Raw genomic sequence first — 22,654 nt, 5'->3', positions numbered from 1 at the left:
TCAGTTAAATTTATGTCTTGAACCAAAAAATGAAGTATATCCAAAGATAAAATGGACCACAATACAGGTAACTATGTGAATTGAACTTCTACTATTGAAAAATTCTTGGGGGCCACGGAAGTTTTGGATCAAGCTTATATTTTTGTTTTACCTTCATCCATGTCTGTATGATCTTATGAACAGGTTGGATGACAAATAAACAATACTGTGGGGCCTAGAAAGGTTTCAACGGTGAAAGTCATTATTTCCACTTTTTCAGTGATATGATCCACTTGAGCTTTGTATATACTTAAACTTTGGGCTCAACCCCTTAAATGAGCTAGAAAAATGGATGGACGGTGTAGATAAACCACATACATTCACAGTGCCCCAACTAAGTTTACTTGGTAAGATAAGAGCCTACTGAGTAACCTGCAATCCGATATCGGCTTCACGGGTGCAGTTGGCCATAAAATGACACTTTTGTCCTTAATTTTGTAGATATAGGTGAGATTTCATTTTGGTTGGCATCCAAATCGCTCAGTCATCTTACCCAGTATGGCCACATGATTTAGACTGTCCATTAATGAGCGGTCTATAGAATTTGATCCAAGCATCTAAATAATGGATTAAGTTGTCCAAATGTTGTGGATAATCTTTCATATTTAGATAGGGTAAATATGAAAATTTGTCATCCCCAGAAAAAGGGTTAAAGAGTCATTTTAATGGTAAGTAGTCAAAATTAATTGCCAAAGGTCCCTTCAACGTCAGCTCTACCGGAACCTAAGCATAGCGGGTTTTGCAAAAGTATATGAAAATGAAGAGGGGTTACTTGAAAATATAAAAAACTGAGGGTTTTATATAGCATATAGCAAGAAGAGAGGACGCTGTATGTAAAAACTCAAAATAAAATAAAAAATAAAATAATAATAATAATAATAAACACTGAGAAAGCTACAAATAGGGGAAGAGATGAGGATTGATATCTGTTAAAATGGTTTCTCTCTCCTCTCCTCTCCTCTACTCCAGCTGTAAGAGTATGTATCTTCTTCCTTCTTCGCCTTCTTTTCTTCTCTTCTTTTTAAGGGGTCGTTTGGATGCCTGTAAGTGGTGTTTTGGTTGAGGAAATCAAATCTAAGTCACTTAAGCCATAACTGCCAGGAAATTTCATGGGGTTGGGGGTGAGAAGTCAATTCCCTGTAAGTGACTTACAAGCCAGCGTTCTAATTTTTCAAAAAAGAGGAGAAGAGGGGGGAGATGAAAAGCATTGGCACCGTGGCCGCTGGCAACTAAAAAACAATCGCCGCTCCTGAGACCGGCACGTGCTCCGGCAGCCATGGCTGCCCAAAACAACTTGAAAAGGTCACTGCCAGACGTGGGTCAGCAGCCGCCGGAGTACGGCGTCAATGCTGGGGGATGATGGATGGCTTGCAGTCGCCGGATGCTGTGAAATTGAAGTGCGGTGGTGAATGTCTGATTAGGAGATGAGAGGACGGGAGTGGTGTTTGGGTTGTGAGATTTGGGGAAGAAGGAAGAATCGAAAATGGGCCTGCGGACTCGGCTTGGATGTGTTTGCTTGGGCTTTGAGGATTTCAGGCCAGATTGTGGGGCCTCCATTTCATTCCGTGGTGTTCACCACTAAATCCCATCGATTGTGGTTGATGAACAACAATGATTGTTGTTCATCTGCCATCCAATGCCTGCACATAGAAGAAAGGCCCATTAACCAAATCCTTGTGTTTTGAAACCCACATCTGGATGGGGACAGCATGTAACAGTCCCTGTTCCTGCAACGACCCGTTCATGCCGTCCATTTCATTACAAAGCTTGTGGGCCCCACAGTGGTGATGGATGCGTAGGCCCATCCTAGATGTGTTTTCCTTAGCTCATTTGAGAAGAGCACATTGGGTTTGCACGATTATGGGCCTCTTTAAATGACGATTTGATACTTGCCTAAGGTGTAGCCCTCGATGTGGCACGTATGGGTGGAGCCGACATGAGCCAATCATTGGTCTAGTGGGTCCCACTAAATGTGATTATAATCATGGGTTTATTCATGTAGAAAACCAAACACCAAGTACATCAAGCCTTGATGGCTCTATCAATTGTCATATGGTTTGCATGAGACCACGTAGTGAAAAGTGGACGCATGAGACCACTTAGGGAACAGTGGACCCCACAAATCGGCTCATATGGTGGCCCGTCAAGGATGACCAAGAGTGGACATTAATAACTATCATTTGCATATTGGATTTATTATTAATATTTTAAGTTTACTGATTGCTTATATTAAGTTACTTCTCCGCATTACATTGAAAAAAATAAAATACGTGGGTCCACTTTTATGGCCTACTTGATAGTTGGTTTAGTATAAGAATTAGCTCAAATATTCATCTAAATGGGCTTAACAAAATGCTTTATTTTGTGCTAAGAAGTTTTCTTTATGGGATTATAACATTTTGGAATGATTCCCTACTACAAGCTCTGCTTTGTGTGAATACACAACTGCTGACTTGTAACTGACTTACAGCTTTAACCCAAACACAAAAAATGACTTGCCTGTAAATGACTTATAACTTACATTCAAACAGGCAATATGTATGTGACTTTACAACCTAGAAACTTACATGCATCCAACAATCCCTAAGGGTGTGTTTGATTGCACCAAATGTCATGAAATTTCATGAGTAGTCAGTCTAATTCAGTGCGAATTCCATGATATTTAATGAAATTTGGTGCACCCAAACACACCGTAAGCTATTACATAACAAATGCGTCGTCATCGTCTTCTATTTGTCTTTTTTTTTTTTTCCCTCTTCTTCTTTCCTTCTTTTTTCTTTTTTGAGTTTGAGATATGAATTATACACTTGGGTGTATGGTTAGATGGTCCAATTATTTGGGTTTTCTGTGTGGGGTCATCATCCAAGTTCCGGGCCTCGTCCTAAATGGTCGATGCAGTAAAAATCACCTAGATTGGAAGATCCTAGCTTGAGAATTTTCAGCCTTCTCTCTGATGAATGTGAACCATTGTTGTAACTTTTTTAACCGTCTACTTTTGGGCCACCTGTTGATGGGTTAGGAATTTTCAATCAGGGTGGTTTTTATTATTTTTGTATTTATATTTAATTTAAGTATGATTTATGTTGACTTCATTGGTCGAACCGGTTGATCCTACTGTTGGATCGTGATGCGAACAAAAACAGTTAGATTGTGATCTGGGTTTTACAGCACTGGTTGGAGAGAGGGGAATTGTATGATATGAGGGCCGTGCATTTGCACAATATAGGTTCAATTCTTTTTCTCATTTCGTGAATAGAAGAAACTTAGAAATTCATTTGAAATTAGATGTAGGACTTTGAGGTTTAAAACACAAGTTTTGAGTGGGATTTGGCAAATTGAAGTAGAGTGAGTGGACAATTTTTGGAAAATTTGAAGAAGGGGAAAGCCATCACTTTTTCTTTTAGGGCCAGTTTGGGATGGCGCAATAGAGTAAATTAGGAGCGATGGGATAAGATTTAAGGTAATGATGGCACTTGTTAGTGGTTGTCCATGACTTCCACCGGTTTGTGAAATCCCGGGACTGTGGAAAGCATGTTGGATGGATTGGAATATCCTGGGACTAACTAAAATATCTGTTTGGGTTGGCGGATGGGATTTGCCAATCTTGCAGCTGAAACACACGGTTTGTTTGGGAATGCATGAGTTTAGGAAATATACCAATCAGATGTATGAATCTTTGGAGATCCCAACATGGCAAATTAATTGTCGAGCTCTACATGTAAAGACGATCAACCTGACAGTTGTCATCATCGATGGATTATGATAAATAGGGGTATAAAAACAAGAACCCCTGTTTCGATTTTACGATTAAGCTAGCTTAACGCTCAAATACACATGCCGTCAAAGTCCCATGAATCTTCAGGGACCCGGTACCGAGGTTTCGTTCACTGTCATAAGGAGATATACAACTATAGGAAGATCTCAGAAATTGGGCAAAATTCATTGAATTGAAGAATGAAATTACAACGCACATACTTTTCCACACCAATCTCCCTGAATCTGCAACGACCCCCTTTCCTACTCCCCACACAATACAAAAACACCCCCGAATGAAGCAGACGATGGCGGAACTATATAGGTGATTGTCGTCCATCCATCAGTCCCCATGCTTTGATGGAGGGCCTGTAGACGACGGGACCGGACGCTGGTCGTCTTCATCGAGTACAGATAGTAAAGACGGGCGAGGGATTCGACGGGATTTCGAAATCTCCTCAAATCCCTCCTCTTAACGCAGGGATGGGCTCGAGGAAGACGAGATGGGACGCAGTTCTTTTTCCAGGCGTGCAGATGAAAACCCACTTATATCCATGGGAAACGGCGGTTCCGCGCAAAACTCTATCCCAAACGTGCGCGCGAGATTTGGCTGTGGGATCGCGTGATCCCATCCCACCTAATCTCATCCAAACTGTCCGTCCAAACAGGCCCTAAGAACTTATTTTATCTAAGAATGTTGCTTGGATGATTGTTTTCATTCTCTATTTTTCCTTATAATATTGTTTGGATGCCAATGTTTGAAAAGATCATTTTATGAAAGGCCAATGCAGCATAATGCAGTTACCAACACCATAGAATTTTCTGAGACTTACTTCAATGTAGCAAGTCCAGATATCTCATAAGGACTAATCTTTGGTTGGGGGCTGGGATCCTCTAATCTGGAAGGGATTTGGGGCATAACCCCCATGGTTTTAAATACCGGTTTCGGAGTGAAAATCGCTTGGCAATCGAAACGGGTGTGATTCATCTTAATTTGTATCATTTCAATTTGTTTTGGTTTGTTATTTCTTTACCCACCAAAAGATGACTCAAACGATATTTAGAACCATGAATCAAGGATTCAAATGTCGATATAATGGGGCGTATTAGCTAGGCCCAAAATTTATATGGTAAGGCATATTGAACCATATTGGACAACATGTGCTCATATAAGCCAAAAACATTTTAGCCCCCCCAAAAAAAATTGAAACTTTATTGGGAAAATAAGAAAAAATGTAAAAAAATCATAATTTATATTTTGACCATGCATTCAATGGTGTATTAGTTGTTTGATAAGAATGTCATCAGTCAGCTACACCTGCTGAAAGCCAACCAAATAACCTCTAATTAAACACAAATCAAGCATGATTTGGTAGATTACGACCACTATATTGAATACAACAAACAGAAGATGGTGTATTAGTTGTTTGATAAGGGCCTATTTGGACGGACGGTTTGGATGGGAATAGGTGGGATGGGATCACGCGATCCCACGGCCAAATCTCACGCGCCCTTTGGGATATAATTTTGCGCGGAACCGTTGTATCCCATGCATATAAGTGGGTTTTCATCTGCACGTCTGGTATAAGAACTGCGTCCCATCCCGTCTTCCTCAAGCCCATCCCTGCGTTAAGATGAGGGATTTGAGGAGATTTCCAAATCCCGTTGAATCCCTCGCCTGTATTCGCTATCCATACTTGATGAAGACGACCAATGTCCGGTCCCGTCGTCTACAGGCCCTCCATCCAAGCATGAGGATTGATGGATGGACGATGATCGCCTATATAGTTCCGCCATCGTTTGCTTCATCCTAAGGTGTTTTTGTATTGTGTGTGGAGTAGGAAAGGGGGTTGTTGCAAATTCAGGGAGATTGGCGTGGAAAGGTATGTGCATTGTAATTTCGTTCTTCGATTCAATGAATTTTGCCCAATTTCTGAGATCTTCCTATAGTTGTATATCTCCCTATGACGGTGAACGAAACCCCGGTGTTGGGTCCCTGGAGATTCATGGGACTTTGACGGCATGTGTATTTGAGCGTTAGGCTAGCTTAACCGTAAAATCGAAACAGGGGTTCTCGTCTTTATACCCCTATTTATCATGATCCATCGATGATGACAACCGTCAGGTTGATTGTCTTTACATGTAGAGCTCGGCAGCTGATTTGCCATGTTGGGACATCTGATTGGTATATTTCTCAAACAGACCGTGTGTTTCAGCTGCAGGATAAGCAAATCCCATCCACCAACCCATACGGATATTTCAGTTAGTCCCAGGATATTCCGATCCATCCAAACATGCTTTCCACACTGTCCCGGGATTTTGCAAACCGGTGGAAGTCATGGACAACCACTAACAAGTGCCATCATTACCTTAAATCATATCCTATCCCTCCTAATCCACTCTATTGCGCCGTCCCAAACTGGCCCTTAGAGATTGTGTTCCCAAGACTGCATTTCCACATACCTCTCAAAACAAGAAAAAAAGAAAAAAGAAGAAGAAAGAAAGAAAAAAAAAATGCATTTCCACATAATTGAGTTCCCAAAAACTAATTTCTAGATTGTCATGCAAACAGGGCCTTAGTTTGGAAACGGGAGCACCACAAGACTTGAGCTTGATCAGTTGACAATTCTCAAGTCTTCAGCATATAATGGCATGGATTTGAGGCACTACCAGAAAATATCCAAAGGTAAAAGTGACTTTTCTTCAAACCAATGTTAATTTTGCCATATTCCATTTCCACTCTTATAAGCTCAGATCACTTTCATCACCTTCAACAGGATTTTCAAGCAATGTCTGGGTGTCCTTTTTCATTTTCTTCTCTCTCTCATCCCACCATAAAAAGGAATGAACATTTCAAGATCAAGACTAGTTTTATTCTCTGTGCCTTCGGTTCTCAGCTGAAAAGGCATGCACCATCCTCCCCAGGCCCACCTGGCCCCAAACATGTGCCGCCCCTCACTAAAAAGCGCCATTGGAAGGAAGGTGAGTTCCCTGGAATATCAGAGACTTCTCTCCCTCACTCACCAAGATCGCCGATAAAGAACTTGAAGAAGAAGATGGACAATAAGAAGGCTGCCAAAGCATGGGTTAGCACTGTAACCGAAACCTTAGCAGAAAAGATAGAAAAGAAGCAGTGGGAAGATGCTCTTGAGGTATCATACGCATATTTCTATATTTTTAGTTTTAATTATTAGTATAATAATTTTCAGCAGAAATGCTCTTATCCATCTTTGCTTTTCTCATTGCAATTTGCAAATTTACGCTTTTTAACGATCCAGAGCGCTCATCTGATGGGGTTGCAACATTGATGGGTGATGGATTAAAAATCTTCTCCACTGAACAATCCCAGCCATCCATCTGATCGGTGAACATTTCAACATGACATATGGATGGATGGATGATATTTTCTTATTACCCACCTACTTGAAGGAAAACCATTAGGTCGTTAGGATTGTCCAATGGGGGGATTCTTTTGCAGCATTGTCCATCCATGGCAGGGACCACTAGATGAATGGTTCATATTACTAAAGGTGGACAGTTCCATAAAAAAAATGCTTGCCCAAGCTAACTATGTTCCCCTTGTATCTTGCTATTTAAAAAACTCCAAGAAATGTAAAACGCTAGATATTTGATTGTAATGATTCACTGTGTTCTTTAGATGACATATATAGCTAAGGTTATTTAAATGTCACAATGGTCAAGGTTCTCATCTGGTCGTACAGGTTAGTTTGTCTTGTAATCTTACTTTTCTTTAGTTTGTTATTCAAGAAGATAATTGCAGGTGATTCGTTCCATTTCTAACCTTTAGAGCTCCTGTACTTCTTTTCTTCTTTTTTTTCCTATTGAGATTTGCAATCAGCGGGATCTCTCTTTGCCCTTTGATGCGAATCTGTGGTTGTGCTTATTCAATACCACTATTGATACTCATAATGCTGATCATTGTAGCCAACAAAATGTGTTGGATTTCTTTGACAACTTTGTATGCGGCACTCATGAATGGGATTTAGATACATGCAGCTAAATGGACATATAAAAGAATGGAGGAGGATCACTCGTGGCCTCCTTTCCCCTCTTTTCAACTCCCTTGTATTTTCTATTTGTAGCTTCTCTTTCAAAAATTCAAGTTTTCATTACACACGCACGCACACGTATGTAGACAACACGTGTACATGCATACTAAGGGGAAAAGAGATTTGAATACAATCATACACCAAAAAAGATAATTCATCATCATCATCTAAGCCTTATCCCAACTGATTGGGGTTGGCTAATTGAATCCCTTTCTGCCATTCGCTTGTTCTCATTTTGGCACGCCCAAGCGGGCCTTTGCCATCTTCTCAAAATTTCAGTAAAAAAATCTCATTAATGTTGAACTGGATTTTCAATACGTGAGATAATTTTTTGAATGCACTGCAATTATGGTTGACTAAAAGGTCCCAATCTCCCATGATTGAAAGCCTCATCTTTCTCATTTCTTTATAGAATATAGCTAAGCCCACATGCATGTGATGCCTTGCCCATCCACACGCAAGCACACGTGCGAACATCACATGTGTTTGAGATCCAAGCTGTCCATCTGCAGGCTACACTTTTTAAATCTTCCATTTCATTCCTTGGTGGACCACATACCAAATGAATGGATGCCCCTCTGGTTGTTTTGTAAAGTTTCCCAGCTGATTGAAAGGCTCTTGACTTCAAGGTCAGAAGATCTAAATAGTGTGATGGAAAGCTTGGACCTTGCACGCATGTACCATATAGGCACATGTGCTTGCATCTGCATGTGAATGGTAGGACTCCGCGTGTGGGTGTAGCAAACCTCTTCTTCTTTATACCATGTTTTAGTGCTGAACTGCTTTCAATTGAGTGGTTGCACCAGTGGCATGTCTTCCTTTTACTCAGATTATTCAAGGATATGTTACTGTCTAGTTGTAAAAATTCCAAGTAATAGAATTCTTGAATTTCAAATTGATGAATTAACTTCACACAGGTGTTTGAGATGCTCAGAGAGCAGCCGTTCTATCTACCCAGAGAAGGCACATACATGAAACTTCTTGTTCTCCTTGGAAGATCAGGGCAGCCCTATCGTGCTCATAAGCTCTTCGATACCATGGTGGAAGAAGGTTGTGAACCCAATGCAGCACTGTACACGGCCTTGCTAGCAGCATATTGTCGGAATAACCTCCTCGAAGATGCATTTGCAGTCCTCAACCATATGAAGACTCTTCCCCTCTGCCAGCCCGATGTCTTCACCTACAGCACGCTCTTGAAGGCTTGTGTGGAAGCATCCCGATTTGAACTCGTCAACACCCTTTTCCAAGAAATGGCTGACCGCCAGATAACTCCAAACACAGTCACTCAAAACATAGTCTTGGGTGGCTATGGCAAGGCGGGGAAATTCGACAAGATGGAGAAAGTGTTGTCTGGGATGCTGGAGAGTAGCATGTGCAAACCCGACGTTTGGACGATGAATATCATTTTGGGGCTGTTTGGCAATAAGGGTCAGATTGAAGCAATGGAGAAATGGTACGAAAAGTTCCGCAGCATTGGGATTGAGCCAGAAACTCGCACGTTCAACATCCTGATCAGCGCATATGGGAAGAAACATATGTATGACAAAATGACGGCCGTGTTGGAATACATGCGCAAGCTGGCGTTTCCATGGACGACCTCAACTTATAATAACGTGATTGAGGCATTTGCTGATGTTGGGGACGCAAAGCACATGGAGTATGCGTTTGATCAGATGCGTGCTGAGGGGATGAAAGCGGACACCAAGACCTTTTGCTGCGTCATCAATGGATACAGCAATGCACGTCTCTTCCATAAAGTGGTCAGCAGCATCCAACTGGCAGAGAGGTTGGAGATACCCGCAAATACCTCATTCTATAATGCGGTGATCTCTGCATGTGCAAAGGCGGAGGATTTGATGGAGATGGAGAGGGTCTTCACGCGTATGAAGGATAGGCATTTCCAGCCGGATTTGACGACTTTTTCAATCATGATCGAGGCGTATGCTAAGGAAGGCATGACCGACAAAATCTATGATTTGGAGCAGGAGAAACAGAAGATGGGTGGTAATGGTTGAGTTTTGGGTTGATGTTTGATTGACAACATGGAGGACTATTTTAGGATGATGGATGACTCTGTGAGAAAATTTCCAATTTTCTACACTCATCACAGGAGTAGGAATTTCCAAAAAGCGGGTAATTTGGCTACTGGTTCAAACATCGAATTCATTGCCAATTACTGCCTGTCTTTTAGATATGCTGGGTTTGAACTGAAGATTTCAATGTTGAAATGCACCCGGTCTACCTGTTGAACTACGGTCTCAATTTTGAGAAATGTTTATGTAAATGATGCCCGCTGCCCAAAGATCCTTCGGAGTGCTTTTGTAACATGTAAAATGGTGCTACGATTTATCGAGATCGGTAGTTTTTCTCCACTTTGATTAGCTTTCGTTTTCTGTAAGTTTTTATTTTTATATTTTGAAAATTATTAGCTGTTGGCTTATAATGAATTTGTTTCACAAGAATTCAAATCAACATTGTCATTGCTGGAATAGATGAATTTGGGTATTCACATATTCTTGATTTGATTAAATAGGTGCTTCTATGTAATTTTAGTAAGGATTGATGAGAATGCGTTGTATTCAAAGTGTGCTTTGATTCCATGGATGTAGAGGTTTGCTAATTCCACACATCCACATGCAGTGACACGTGCCAAATTCCGATGGGTGTGTGATATCTGAGCTTTTTCATCGGGTGGTCTGTACTATTCTGGCTGAAAAATCCGGTCATTTCAAACCTCCGGTGGCCCACAGACTTCCAAAACAGATGGAATTTTTTTTACTCTTCAGTTTATACATTGTGGGTCACCTGAGCGGTAAAACCTTCTGATTTTGGAAACAGATCTGAACATTATTCCAAACCAGATGGAAAGCTCGGATCTAGCATTGAGGAGAAACTTTGATGCTCTGGCGTAGTGTGATGGATGATATGCAGGCACCAAGAAATTGCTTGCGTGGCATGCAAGTGAAATTAAACTGTCCAAACTATGGTTCCCGGTTTATATGTACTGTGAGCCAAAAATAACAAAATACGGTTCCGAGTTTGGAAGTCTTGTGAGATTACGCCTATTTTATAATCCAACGACCGGATTGGTTTGGATGGATAAAAATGAAACATTTGCAATGGTCCACCAACTACAAAATTCTGCTACTGTGTTCTGCATCCTCCTTTTTCATAGTGTCGTCTATAATTGGAGAAGGAAAATGTCCGACCAGTGCTAAAAATATATATTTTAAAAAATTGCAGGTTTTCTAGTCTCAAGCCCATTTCTAACACAAATTTTCATACATTCCAGATATTAATGTCTCTAATCACAAAATAAAAATAAATAAATAAATAAATAAGAGGAAAAAAAAAAAAAAGAATGCAATAAATAGGCACAAAAGAAAAACGAAGAAGAAGAGATTATAATTCTGCACATCACTAAAAGTGTCGTTTGCTGTGTGAGCAGAGATACTGTCATGAAGGCCCTTGGTTCAGCGATCCAAACCACTAAGTTGATAAGCTGCTGTCCATTGATGGGAGATTCACCTTGATTTCCCCATATGCCTTCAGACGCAACACACAAGGAAAACTGGCATGTGGACAGGACACCTAAGCCGTGCAAAAGCTGGGCCTCACGGTGAGGAAGACCTTGTGCAAAAATCAGGCTTGCATCTCACCAAGTGGATAAACAGGAAAAATGGCATGCTGAGGACTCACTGTGAGGATGGCCCTGGTGCAAAATTCAGGCATGCATCTCAACAGGCAGGTGGAAAAAGGGTGTGTACAAAGAACACTGGCAAGTTTGCTTTTTAACTGATAATGACCTACCTAATGAGTTGTCCAGCCTGATATTTTGTGCCACCTCCTTATACACGGATTAGATGGCCACCTCATGCACGGCTTAGATGTCCTACATTTGCTAGGTTGTCATTTGGTGTGCCTGTAAAGGTGTCATGAAGTGTGGAGAAGCAAACCTCTATTATTCTTAACCATCATTATGTAGGCTATGATATCAAAGGGGTTTGAGATCTTCCAACCATAGGCTAGACCCATCACATCGCAACAGCTTGGATCACCAAACCATGGCCCACATGGACCAAATCCTGCATATCAGCAGAGTATGCATTTGCAGATGAACAGGATCCTATAAATTCCTCGGAAAAAAAGAAGAGAGAAAAAGTAAACTCCAAAAACATCTAAAACATTATAACTTTCCACTACAAAACTTCTAATTCACCCCCTACCATTATCCGCCCCCGAACTCCCATCTGCTCCGATTGCCTCTAATGTTAGACCAGTCTCCACCTTCTCCTTTAATGCCTTCAAATCCATTACCGCCACAATCCCCTCTTTAATTTCCTCTTCCAATTTTCCGACCCTCTCCCCACTCGAACCCTTCCCAATCTCTCGCTTCAGCTCCTCTATTTTGCTTCTCAACCCAGTTGAGTCAATGGCCCTCTCAATCTCCCTCTCAATTTCTTTCTCTACCTCTGCTATCTTGTCTGCCATATCTGGCGGTGACGTTGCCGCCACCTTTTTCCCAGAACCCACAACCTTCAGATTAGCAGACTCCAGAGCCTTCTTTAATTCTGCCTTTGCCTGCACAACCTCTGCCTTCTGATCCTCATCCAAAGGCTCTCCATTTGCCACTCTCTCTCGCACCCTCTTCAATATCTCCATCTTCTGCTTCACCTCCTTTTGGAGCTTCTGATTTACCTCCTCCTTCAATTTCTCACCTTTTGCTTTCTGATCAATGAGCCTATTAACCAAGGTCAGAGTCTCAAGCTTTTGCTTTAACCTGAGGTGGGTCCCCGGTTGAGATAACCGGTTCTTGAAGTCCAGCATTAGCTTATCAACCTTTTCCTTTAACCCAGGATTAAGGGGCTGATCAGGCCGATTAGAAGATGACTTGGACAGCTCCAGTTTCAGAGATTCTAGCTTCTCTTGCAGGCCCATGGAAATGAAAGCGTTAGTGATCTCCTGGTCGACTTCCTGCTGAAGTTTCTCGATAGCTTTGTCAGAGATGATTGGCCCTGATGATGGCCCCTTTGCTTCTTGGACCTTCTTCTTGAGGTTCTCGATCTCTGCCTCAATGCTGACAGTTGATGCTGATGACCTGGCAGCAACATCCGATGCCTTCATCCTACGTTTCTTCTCAGGGTCCGCTGGGATGCCTTCCTGAAACCCTCCGAGGATTCGGAACTTGTGATTACGGTGCTGGAGCAACTTATCAGTATCCATCTCAGCCAGTTCCTGATAAGGATGAAGATATCATTTTATGCATCAATGAATGGGAATTTTTCAAGTCAGATAGAGCAAGAAAGCATGAACAATAGTTAGTTTGGGTATGAAAATCCGGATTCCACAATATTGTATTGAACTGTCATGAAGAAATGTGATTTGCATGAGAAAAGATTGAACAGGTGATTTGTGGCTACATGTCAACCTGGTACAAGTGTGACATATCCTGGATGCTCACCAGCTCAGGACCACAATGATTATGCCTTGGCATAAAAGTAAGGCAGACCACTCATCAACGGTATAGGTGTGATCCACCTGATGACTGAAGTGACCTTACCTTGTTCCATGGCATGTCATGGTGGAAACCACTTGATTAATAACCTAGTATCTTGAAAGTGTGCCACAAATCGCCCCTTCAATCTATCTGCACATGAATCATCTTAGCATTTCCCATTGCCATGAAGGAATCAATTTCCAATTTCCAATTTTCATCGGAAGCATCCACAAATTGTTGAGAATGTGTAGTGGAGAATAGGTTTTTGGTTTGGATTTATTTTTATTTTATTTTTGTATCAGGAAAGACTTATGACTCTTTCCAGACGTTTTGGGTCATTGTGGAACAAACTCAAGGGCAAATCACAAAGTATTCTGTTCAATAAGATCTTTTATCCTTCATAAATCAATAATATGTTTGCTAGTCTCAAAAAAATACCATCTGTACCTAAATTTTCAAATAACTCCAAAACTGGATTTTTTATATTTACCAGACCACATAAATACATAAAAATAATGTAAAAAGGAAACGAGGAATTATGGGTCTCCTGGAGCTGATGATATGTGCTGTATACTAGAGTTTTAGTTTGTATGGGTCAGTTCCATGCTTCAGTAATCTAGTACATTAGTCTATGTGATCTGCTGTGGATGGCCATGCCACAGAATTCTCCTGGGTTGGAAGATTTTATCAATCAATCTTGGGTTATTTTGAGTTGAATATGGATCGTAGCATTTCTTGACCATCCATTTGCAGGCCACAAGTTGAGAGGTTGGATCATCCTATCAACGAGATTTTTGGGGCATGGTCTGTCCACAGATCAATGGTCTAGATCAATGAACATGTACTCCACTTGCAAAAACTTAAAAGCATTACACTGTAAGAGGTCTTCCAAGCTGAAGCAACAGCAAATGGATGTTGGGAAAAGAGTTACTAGATCTTAACATCCAGCAACCAAGCTAATTTTCATTATCCAAAAAATAGCCCACTTTTGGTATTCTTTTTTTTTTTTTGTTAGCTTGTTAGTACACCCCATTGTCAGTTCACACTTCACTGTTAGCCCACTTTTGGTATTCAATTGATGTCGAAATGCAGCGAAATTGGTAGAAGCATTGGACAGCCATTCTAGTTACTTTCCTGATGAAACCATGATCTTGCAATAATTGAGGATTTATGAACGAGTTATTAGCAGGGTACATGGTTTTGATGAGATTTGGCCTTGATGTAAATCATGTAATCATGTGGGCCCCAACAGTAGACAGTTACAATTGATCTAGCAATTGCTGGCTGTTTTTTGGTTACTACTTGTTACCAAATGGAGTTGGATTAACCAATGGTTAGGTAGAGTTAATCAAGTACTGAGTTGGTTGATAGTTAGAGTTAGATCACAAATTACTATCCTCATTATACTATTCATATTACTTTCACCTTTTGAATTTCGAGAACATTGGTTCTTCAGTAGGCTGGCGGATCTATTATTATAGTTGCTCTCTCTTATGTATATCATGCTTAATATCTGTTGCTTTTGCGCTTTTTTTTTTTATTATATATTTTTAAAATACTTGATAATTACAATTCAAAACTTTTTGTGGCTCTCAAAAAGCAACAAAAACTGAAAAGCCAATTATATTCTGCACATCATCGGGTTGAGGATCCTATCTCAAAAGAGAAGGCCATATATTTACGATAAGGGTAGTGTGATTATTACAGGGAACTTCAGTTCAATCAGGAATATTTAGGTCCATCCTTATCCTTAACCTGTTAATTTGTTGAGAAATTGGAAGGTTTAAAATTGGGAATGGATATTGACACAAACCCTGACTCTTAAGTACACCCATTCTTTTCCAGTTGTGGTTAGGCATTACTACAACTTTGTAATAGCATATGATGGGAAGTAGCAATGGTGGTGGGTGTCAATAGCACTTCCAAAAGCTGCTAAGTTTGTTCTCCAAACCCACACAAGAGAAACAGCGACAAAGGAAAACAGAAAGTTTATGGTGAAGAAAATATGCTTACATCCATTGCCTTCGTTACTACAAGCTTTATTTGTTGGGATGCCCAGGATGGATCGGTATGTGCACCTCCGAGAGGTTCCTATATAAGGTGGAAATAGAATTTAAGAATAATAAAAAAGGCATCAATTATTAATCACAAATCAGAAGAACTCCAGCAAACAGAAGCATAAGAAAAGAAGTTTATATATATATATATATATATATATATATATATATATATATATATATATATATAACAGCCATACAAGATGCTCAATCAAAGAAATGGCATTATTTTTGTCAACAAAGTAAAGTTACAGGTGGCACCCACTTCCCTTGGTCTAAGCCACTGATCTGGTGAGCTCATCATGGGAAGGTTCATGCCCTCATTTCTCCACTGCTGAAAGATCCTAGCCATCTGATGAAAATGGTGATTTAGCAGGCCCCAGTTGGACAGTTAAGATCACCTAACGGGAGACTTTTGGAGTATCTTTGTCCACTATGGGGCCCACCATATGAACGACTCGGACAACCAAAAGGTTGGCCAAACACAAAATTTTCAGACAAGCAAATGCTCAATCATACATTGGACATTTCCCCAATTGAGATTAAAGCAAAATCAAGCATACATCTGTTAGTTAAATAAGTGCTACGGTTAATATGCACAAACATAATTTACAAAACGAAACCTTATAGCAGAAAGTTGATAGGCATAGCAGCAGCATTGCATGAACTGGGAGAAGTAAATCAAGCAACAAAATAGTAGTGTCAAAACAGAAAAAACTTAGCAAGCAGCAAAGAGGAATTGTCAAGTGCTGCTCCGATGCATGGGAATTTGTACATGCGGATGATAACAATGATTTAAACCATCAATCTGACGGAACACTATCTGTGAGGGATGACACAAATCTTCCAAATTGAAAGATCCCAAGCTTGGTGGCCTACAAATAGACAATTAAGAGAAGAACTACAGCAATTGCTCCCATTCAACAAAAATGGACAAAAATCAAAAGGATAGGATCAACCAATGTTGGAGATAAAGCAGCATTATCCAACCACTTTGATGCCAAGTGGATGAATGGTTTAGATCACAGAACATGAACCCAACTGTACAAAAACCGACACTAAGCAAATTGTACATTTTCTGACGAGTGGGTTCAGAAATTTCCTCTGTTGCAAATATGCCCCTAAAAAGATAGAAATTACCTTCGATTTATGAAACAAGGACACAACTTTCAGAATTGTGTCATGTCAAAGCATTCCTGTATTTGCGTGCCAGACACTCCTGAACGTCACATATAGAAAACTAATTGTTTTATGTTTTCCTTTAATCTTTGGTATACCTTTTTACATATAAATATTTTTTATTTATTGAATTTTTATGAGACAGCTATGAGAATGGCTATGTTATATGGGACAAAGTGTAGGGCTGATTAAGAATCAACATGAACAGAAGACAAATGTAGCGAAGATAAGAATGTGGAGATGGGCTTGGGAGGACTAGGAAGGATAGAATTAACAATGAGGTCATTCAAAGCAACCTGGGAGAAGTCACCATTGGAGATAAAATGATGAAGACCCAACTGAAATGGTTCAGTCATGTGATGAGAAAAGCAGGAACCAATCCCAGAAAGGGAACTCTGATTAGGGTTGACTGGCCTGAAATGAGGACAAGATGAAAACCTAAAGGACTTTGACTACGAACACCTTCTTCCCTTAATAAAAATAGGTCAGAAAGGAATTTCTACAGAAACAAGCTTAAAAAAGCTGACCCAAATGGTTGTGAATGGGCCATGATAACGATGATGATTTATTGAACTTTTACATATAACCAACATCATCAAAGTCATGTGCTGGTGCTTTGTAATTATTGAATACCTATGAAAAATCATTAAACTTTATTACTAAATTATTATAGTCATAATTTTGAATATCTGTATGAATATGTCAGTGAATCTGATGTTTAAAAGCCACTTTGTCCAACACCTCATATCTGTGTCCAATACTGACATGTGTCAGTGTCCAAGTTACATATCTTTCAATCGATAGTTGTGGGCCAACCCACTTGCAGCAAAAGTGTGGAAGAGCTATAGTGGCAGTCACAGCAATACATGGTAAACTCTCAAACATTGAAAAGATTTCTTGTTAAGGGGAAAAAGAAATGGGAATGAGGTGTTCGAACATCATGTATTCAGGTCCCACCATAAAAGCACATGTAGCTACTACTGCTCAACAGTACCTTAGCTACACTAGATCAACTATACTGTAGATTTCTTTTTGATGAATAAATGTTCTTCTTCTTCTTCTTCTTCTTTTGGAGTATAAATAAACTTCATTAAAAGAAGAAAATAAAATCTATGTTGCCACTGAAGAGGTTACCGCAAGAGGTGCTACTATGTGGGTAAAGAAGCAAAGTCTAGACAAGGGAAATTTGCCTCACCACTTGAAAAGTGAGGACTTTATCAGCGAGAGCACATAATTGGTGGATACAATGCAAGAAGGATTAATATAGCAAGCTACAAGAGATGAAGTGGAAGGAGCAAAGCAAAAGAGATTGGCAAAGGCTAGTTGACGTCTACGGAAAAGGATAACATTAGGAATTGGGTAGGAATAGGTCTAGACGAAGAATTGAAGGTTAAATGGTGAGGTTAAGAGAATGAGTGATAGGTTTATGTCAATTAAACCATATTAGGAGAGGGAAAATTAACATCATTACTGCATATGCACCTCAAGTAGGAAAGGAGGAAGTCTTAAAATGAAATTCTAGGATGTGATCTTGCGATTCCGATGCCATTTGAGTTATGGCCAATTTACAGACCCTATAGGGATGCGACGGAATTCAAGGGTATTTTAGTGAAATAGATGGTTAGGGTTATATTAGGGATTTCACTTGCTATAAGAAAGATTATACATCATGTAAAGACTCTTTCTAAAAAGTTATGATAGAATTTATTTTTTTTTAAGAAGATATTTTTCTTGGGCTAAGCATGTGCTTTCCCCTTGGCATGTGTTGCACTGGTAGAAGAAGACGGGTTTGATTGTGATTACTAGCATAGTGGCTGGTAGGTTGTTGGATATTAATCTAAAATCCTTATTTTTACCTTTTCATTGCTTCCATGAAGAAATTTAATGGTTTGATACTCAAGAAAATGGTGTGTATCTAAATCAATGTTTGCTTTTTCGATTTGGTTGTGTCAACTCCCTTCGTCTCAAACGGAGGCCCTGCCTTCAACAATTGGCGTCACCACCAAATCAGGGCTCGCAATCTTGTCAAAGAGGATTTGAAATCTCCACACCTCCAGCTCAAAGATTTTCATGTCCATTTCTGTCTCTTGACACAAACCCATGGATACAAAATGATCCGCATACAACACATGAAGCGGCACCCCCAAAACTGAAACGGAGATGATTGTATGGAGGATCCAAACCCCTCATTTTAGCACGAAAGAAACTCCACCAGACCAGGGTGGGCCCAACTTTCATTGAGCACTCTCACATCTTCCAGTAGCAAGAAGATGACGATGAACTAGTCCAACTTTTTTATGGAAATAATGCAATAAAAAGCCATTGAAGATGGTGGTTGAGTTAATTGCATTTTGAGTTGTTTGTTTGGCATCATTTGTCTCAGTTTTATTTGTTTTGAGCATGGAACATTGGTTATTTCCTCTCCCTTCACAACTCTTTATCCATACATATAAATTTCAGGTGGTACACTCCCACTTTTCCGAAGAAAAAAAAAAAGCCATTGACGAGGAATTCATTTCTCAATGGATCCCACTGTGAATGGGCATTATTGAACCATTTCTCCTCTGAGCAGCCATTATTGATCCCTCGATTTAACACCACATGATAATAACCACGGAGTAGATCTCCTGACCATTTGGCTCATGGATCTCTTTAAATGGGGCATCATAGGCTGAGAAGAACCACTGAAAACGGGATCAAGCTAGAGCCATGTTAAATCAAGATGTATCTTTACATCAACGGCTTTCTTCGACTCTGATGGACTTTCTCTATCCTTTCAAATTGGTACCCAAGCCCAAGGCTCTAGATCCATCAAATTGTGAGTCAACTGATCCCAAAATTACCACTGGAATCCCTTCTCATGCACTGCCAGATTTTGTCTCATTCAATTCTTCCACTTTTTAACCCCCACCGGCAACACTGAAATCCACTTTATATTTGCCCATGTTTGCAGCTCCATTGTCACTTTCTTGAAGTTAACCTTCCTGATGATGCACCCCTTCAACAGACACGACTGATTGCGGCAAGGAACCCACCACCAGTGTTCGAAATATCAGTATCGCATTATGTATCGCATCCTTGGGATACAAATACATATCGGTTATCGCACAGGATATATAGTTTGTATCGGGTAATTAATCGCACTTTTTGGGAAACATGGGGAATCACTAGGAAAATTGTTGAACTTTTCAATGAAACTTCATGAATTGTTAAAAAAGACATTAATACACACTTTTAAATCATAACATTTCAAAAAAGAAGTGTGCATAATAGGTTTCCTTTGTATAGGATCCTGAGCTATGTGATGTCTGACTGAACTAATGCAACTATATTCAAATTGAATACATAACATTTAGAGTGTATGTGATGATCATCTCATCAAACACTCCTAAATACTTTGAAATTAGTATCAATTGATAGTTGGTTGAAGGGACATTTCGAAGAAAAATAATATTTTATTAATTTTTAATTTAAAAATATTTTTTATTTTCTGAAAATTGACAAGTACTTAGCATATCAGTACATCAGTCATCAGCCCTCATACATGCTTGATTTCATGTTTGGAGTGCAACATTGCAAGCAATTTGGGAGAAACTGGGAAATTTTTTATTTTTTTCCGAAATCGGACAACCTACACTCAAATTTTGAAATTAGTGTATGTGATGATAATTTCATTAAATACCCCTAAATACTTCGAAATTAGTCTCCATTGACAACTGATTGAAGAAAATTTTTGACAAAAACATGGAGAACACGAAGAACGAATGGATATCGAAATCAAAGCTCTAATTCCATGATTTTTCATGCAAAATATGAAAAACCAAAGATTTGTAACCATTTGACACTGATTTAATATAATTTCAACAAAAAAGGGATCAGAAATTGAAAATGCTCACTGGATCGAATTTGTGGGATATATCAGCACCACCTATGTGTTTCATATCACATAGATGGGATACAAGATATATTGTGGGATATATCGGCCAATATCTTTGATATTTAAAACATTGCCCACCACCACAAGTGTCTTCCCCTCCATAATTTTTTTCCACACCCCCTAGCCTCCAGAACTAGCCATTTCTCTACAGATCTCTCTGAAAGGAAGTGAAGCATCAGCACACCAGGGCAACTTCACGCCATCCAACTGATTGTTCTTTCTCCTCGTCTCTTCCATCTTTCTCCTCTCTTCCCAAACCTCAACAACTTCGGGTTGAATCCCACTTTCCTAGACTAACTTTTTTACTTTTATTCTTCCTATGTTTTGCAACCCTACCTTCTGGCCATCCAGCATCTCCGCAGCTTTCTTCTCTTTGTCGATATTCAAGAAGCAGACAAAGTCAAATCTTCTGGCATATCAGAGGGTTTATCTTGTGGAACAATAGTCTCCACAATCTTCCCATGTTGAACAGCGACACTACATCAGATGGAACTCTATTTCAGGTTGAAGCCCACTACACACACAGGCCGATGATCTTGACCTCACCAGTCCAAACCCCTTTTGTATCACCCATGCCTAAAGTGGAATTCAAACCCATTAAACTTTTTGCAGGAGAGTTCATAACCTACCACAAACATATCTCACAAGCTAAAAACAACATTTTGCATGAGAAAGTAACCAAAAAGTCAAAGAATTTACCGGAATTATTCCATCTGCAACTTTGAGTTTGCATAGTTCTACTGCTGTTATCTTTAGTTTCTCGGCTGCCTAAAAAACAAGGTACCGCAACATTTAGGAGTAACAAAGAAACACTCATTCTAGGGAGACTGCAAAGTGAAATGGTTTAAATACCTTAGGTGCTGCTTGGGAAGTCTTCCACAAGATTGCAGCACATGCTTCTGGGCTGCTCAAAACAAACAGAGAACTCAATAACAAACAAATAAAACATCAGAACATCCAAATTGAGCATGAAATAAAAGTTGCAATCATCATCATCGTTATATAAGCCCTACCCCAACTAATTGGGGTTGGCTACATGAATCTTTTTCTGCCATTCCCCCTTGCCCTTATAGAGCCTTCAACTTGTTTGTACAAACTTGTACTCCTAACCGGTGCAATTCTTGATCTCCATTACACATGACATGACCAAACCATCAAGTCTATTTTCCATGATCCTGTTAACTATTGGCGCTGCTCCTAAATAACCTCCAATGCATTCATTTCTAATTCTAGCACCCAAAAGAAGTTGCAATATTTAAATATATAAGGAAATGGTAAAAGGGCATGCACTTCCAACCCAAGAGAGTTAAAGAACTATAATTTTAGGGTCAAGATGCTATCAGGTCAGATGGATCCCACTAATGTGCCACAACCCATCCACTATACTCATGGTATACATGCATGCTGATTTGGACCTTCCAAATTGTCATAGCAGATGGATCATGCCTCATATCACACCGTAACAATATTTTAGCCATTTCATTCTGCCATTAAACTTGGACTGTTGACCATATTCATTTTAACCATCCATTTGATTTAACTAATTGGATGGTTTGGATCATCTAAACAGCATGATTTTCGGAATAGGCTCCTTCCACAATGGGGCAATGATTTGGGAAGTCCCTAGCTTGCATGTATGCCATGTGCGGTTAATTGGTTCTAGCATCTGAGTAAAGGCTGGGCTTGCCAGGTTTCAACTTTACCAACTTTTTTATGACTAGTGACATGAAAGCAATAGCTCTGGTAGAATAAAGATGTCCCTCTGTTTAACAACTTCAATAGAAGCCCAAGTGCTCTAGCAGGAGAATGTGGGGGTTCACGAGGAAAGATGGCAAGATTGGATACTATTTGATTAATGCAAGGGCATTTTCACACCAGGCTTGAGTGGGGTTGCCTGTGGGATGCAGGGGCACGCTCAGGGTGGGCGGGGCCCACGGGGGAAGTCTCGTGTTCGAGACTCCTCACCAGGGTTAATTAATGCGCATTTCACACTAGGCTCGAGTGGGGTAGCCTATGGGATGCAAGGACACACTCGGGGTGGGTGGTTCATGTGAGGCGGTACCCATGTGATTTGGGGCCCACGAGGGGGGTTCGGCCGAGGTCCTAACCCCATGAGATGTGG

General features: G+C 40.1%; 2 protein-coding genes across 2 annotated transcripts in view; one reads left to right on the top strand and one right to left on the bottom strand.

The window, feature by feature from the left end:
- Positions 1–942: 942 nt before the first annotated feature.
- On the top strand, positions 943–10,118 carry LOC131224655 (pentatricopeptide repeat-containing protein At3g06430, chloroplastic). The gene is made up of 4 exons (XM_058219930.1): positions 943–1,016; positions 6,365–6,478; positions 6,570–6,944; positions 8,780–10,118. Exons 3-4 carry the CDS (start codon positions 6,582–6,584, stop codon positions 9,875–9,877), a joined length of 1,461 nt encoding a protein of 486 aa, XP_058075913.1. The 5' UTR covers positions 943–1,016; positions 6,365–6,478; positions 6,570–6,581; the 3' UTR covers positions 9,878–10,118.
- A 1,129-nt stretch (positions 10,119–11,247) lies between these two features.
- Positions 11,248–22,654, bottom strand: part of LOC131224653 (acetyl-coenzyme A carboxylase carboxyl transferase subunit alpha, chloroplastic-like) — a 29,152-nt gene continuing 17,745 nt past the window's right edge. The window contains exons 8-11 of the mRNA XM_058219927.1: positions 21,385–21,436; positions 21,232–21,300; positions 15,373–15,450; positions 11,248–13,097 (exon numbers count right to left, since the gene is read on the bottom strand). Of these exons, the coding sequence (XP_058075910.1) occupies positions 12,078–13,097; positions 15,373–15,450; positions 21,232–21,300; positions 21,385–21,436 (1,219 nt within the window). The 3' untranslated portion in view covers positions 11,248–12,077. The remainder of the gene's footprint in view (positions 13,098–15,372; positions 15,451–21,231; positions 21,301–21,384; positions 21,437–22,654) is intronic.

The sequence above is a fragment of the Magnolia sinica genome, chromosome 14 (assembly GCF_029962835.1).
Source record: "Magnolia sinica isolate HGM2019 chromosome 14, MsV1, whole genome shotgun sequence".
NCBI lineage: Eukaryota > Viridiplantae > Streptophyta > Magnoliopsida > Magnoliales > Magnoliaceae > Magnolia > Magnolia sinica.
This window is presented reverse-complemented; position numbering and strand designations above follow the sequence as displayed.

Bases quoted from the DNA above. Each gene is read 5' to 3' on its own strand.
- LOC131224655 (XM_058219930.1), top strand. From the start codon at position 6,582: ATGTCTGGGTGTCCTTTTTCATTTTCTTCTCTCTCTCATCCCACCATA. The intron at 6,945-8,779 runs GTATCATACGCA...AACTTCACACAG, and splicing joins AGTGGGAAGATGCTCTTGAG to GTGTTTGAGATGCTCAGAGA.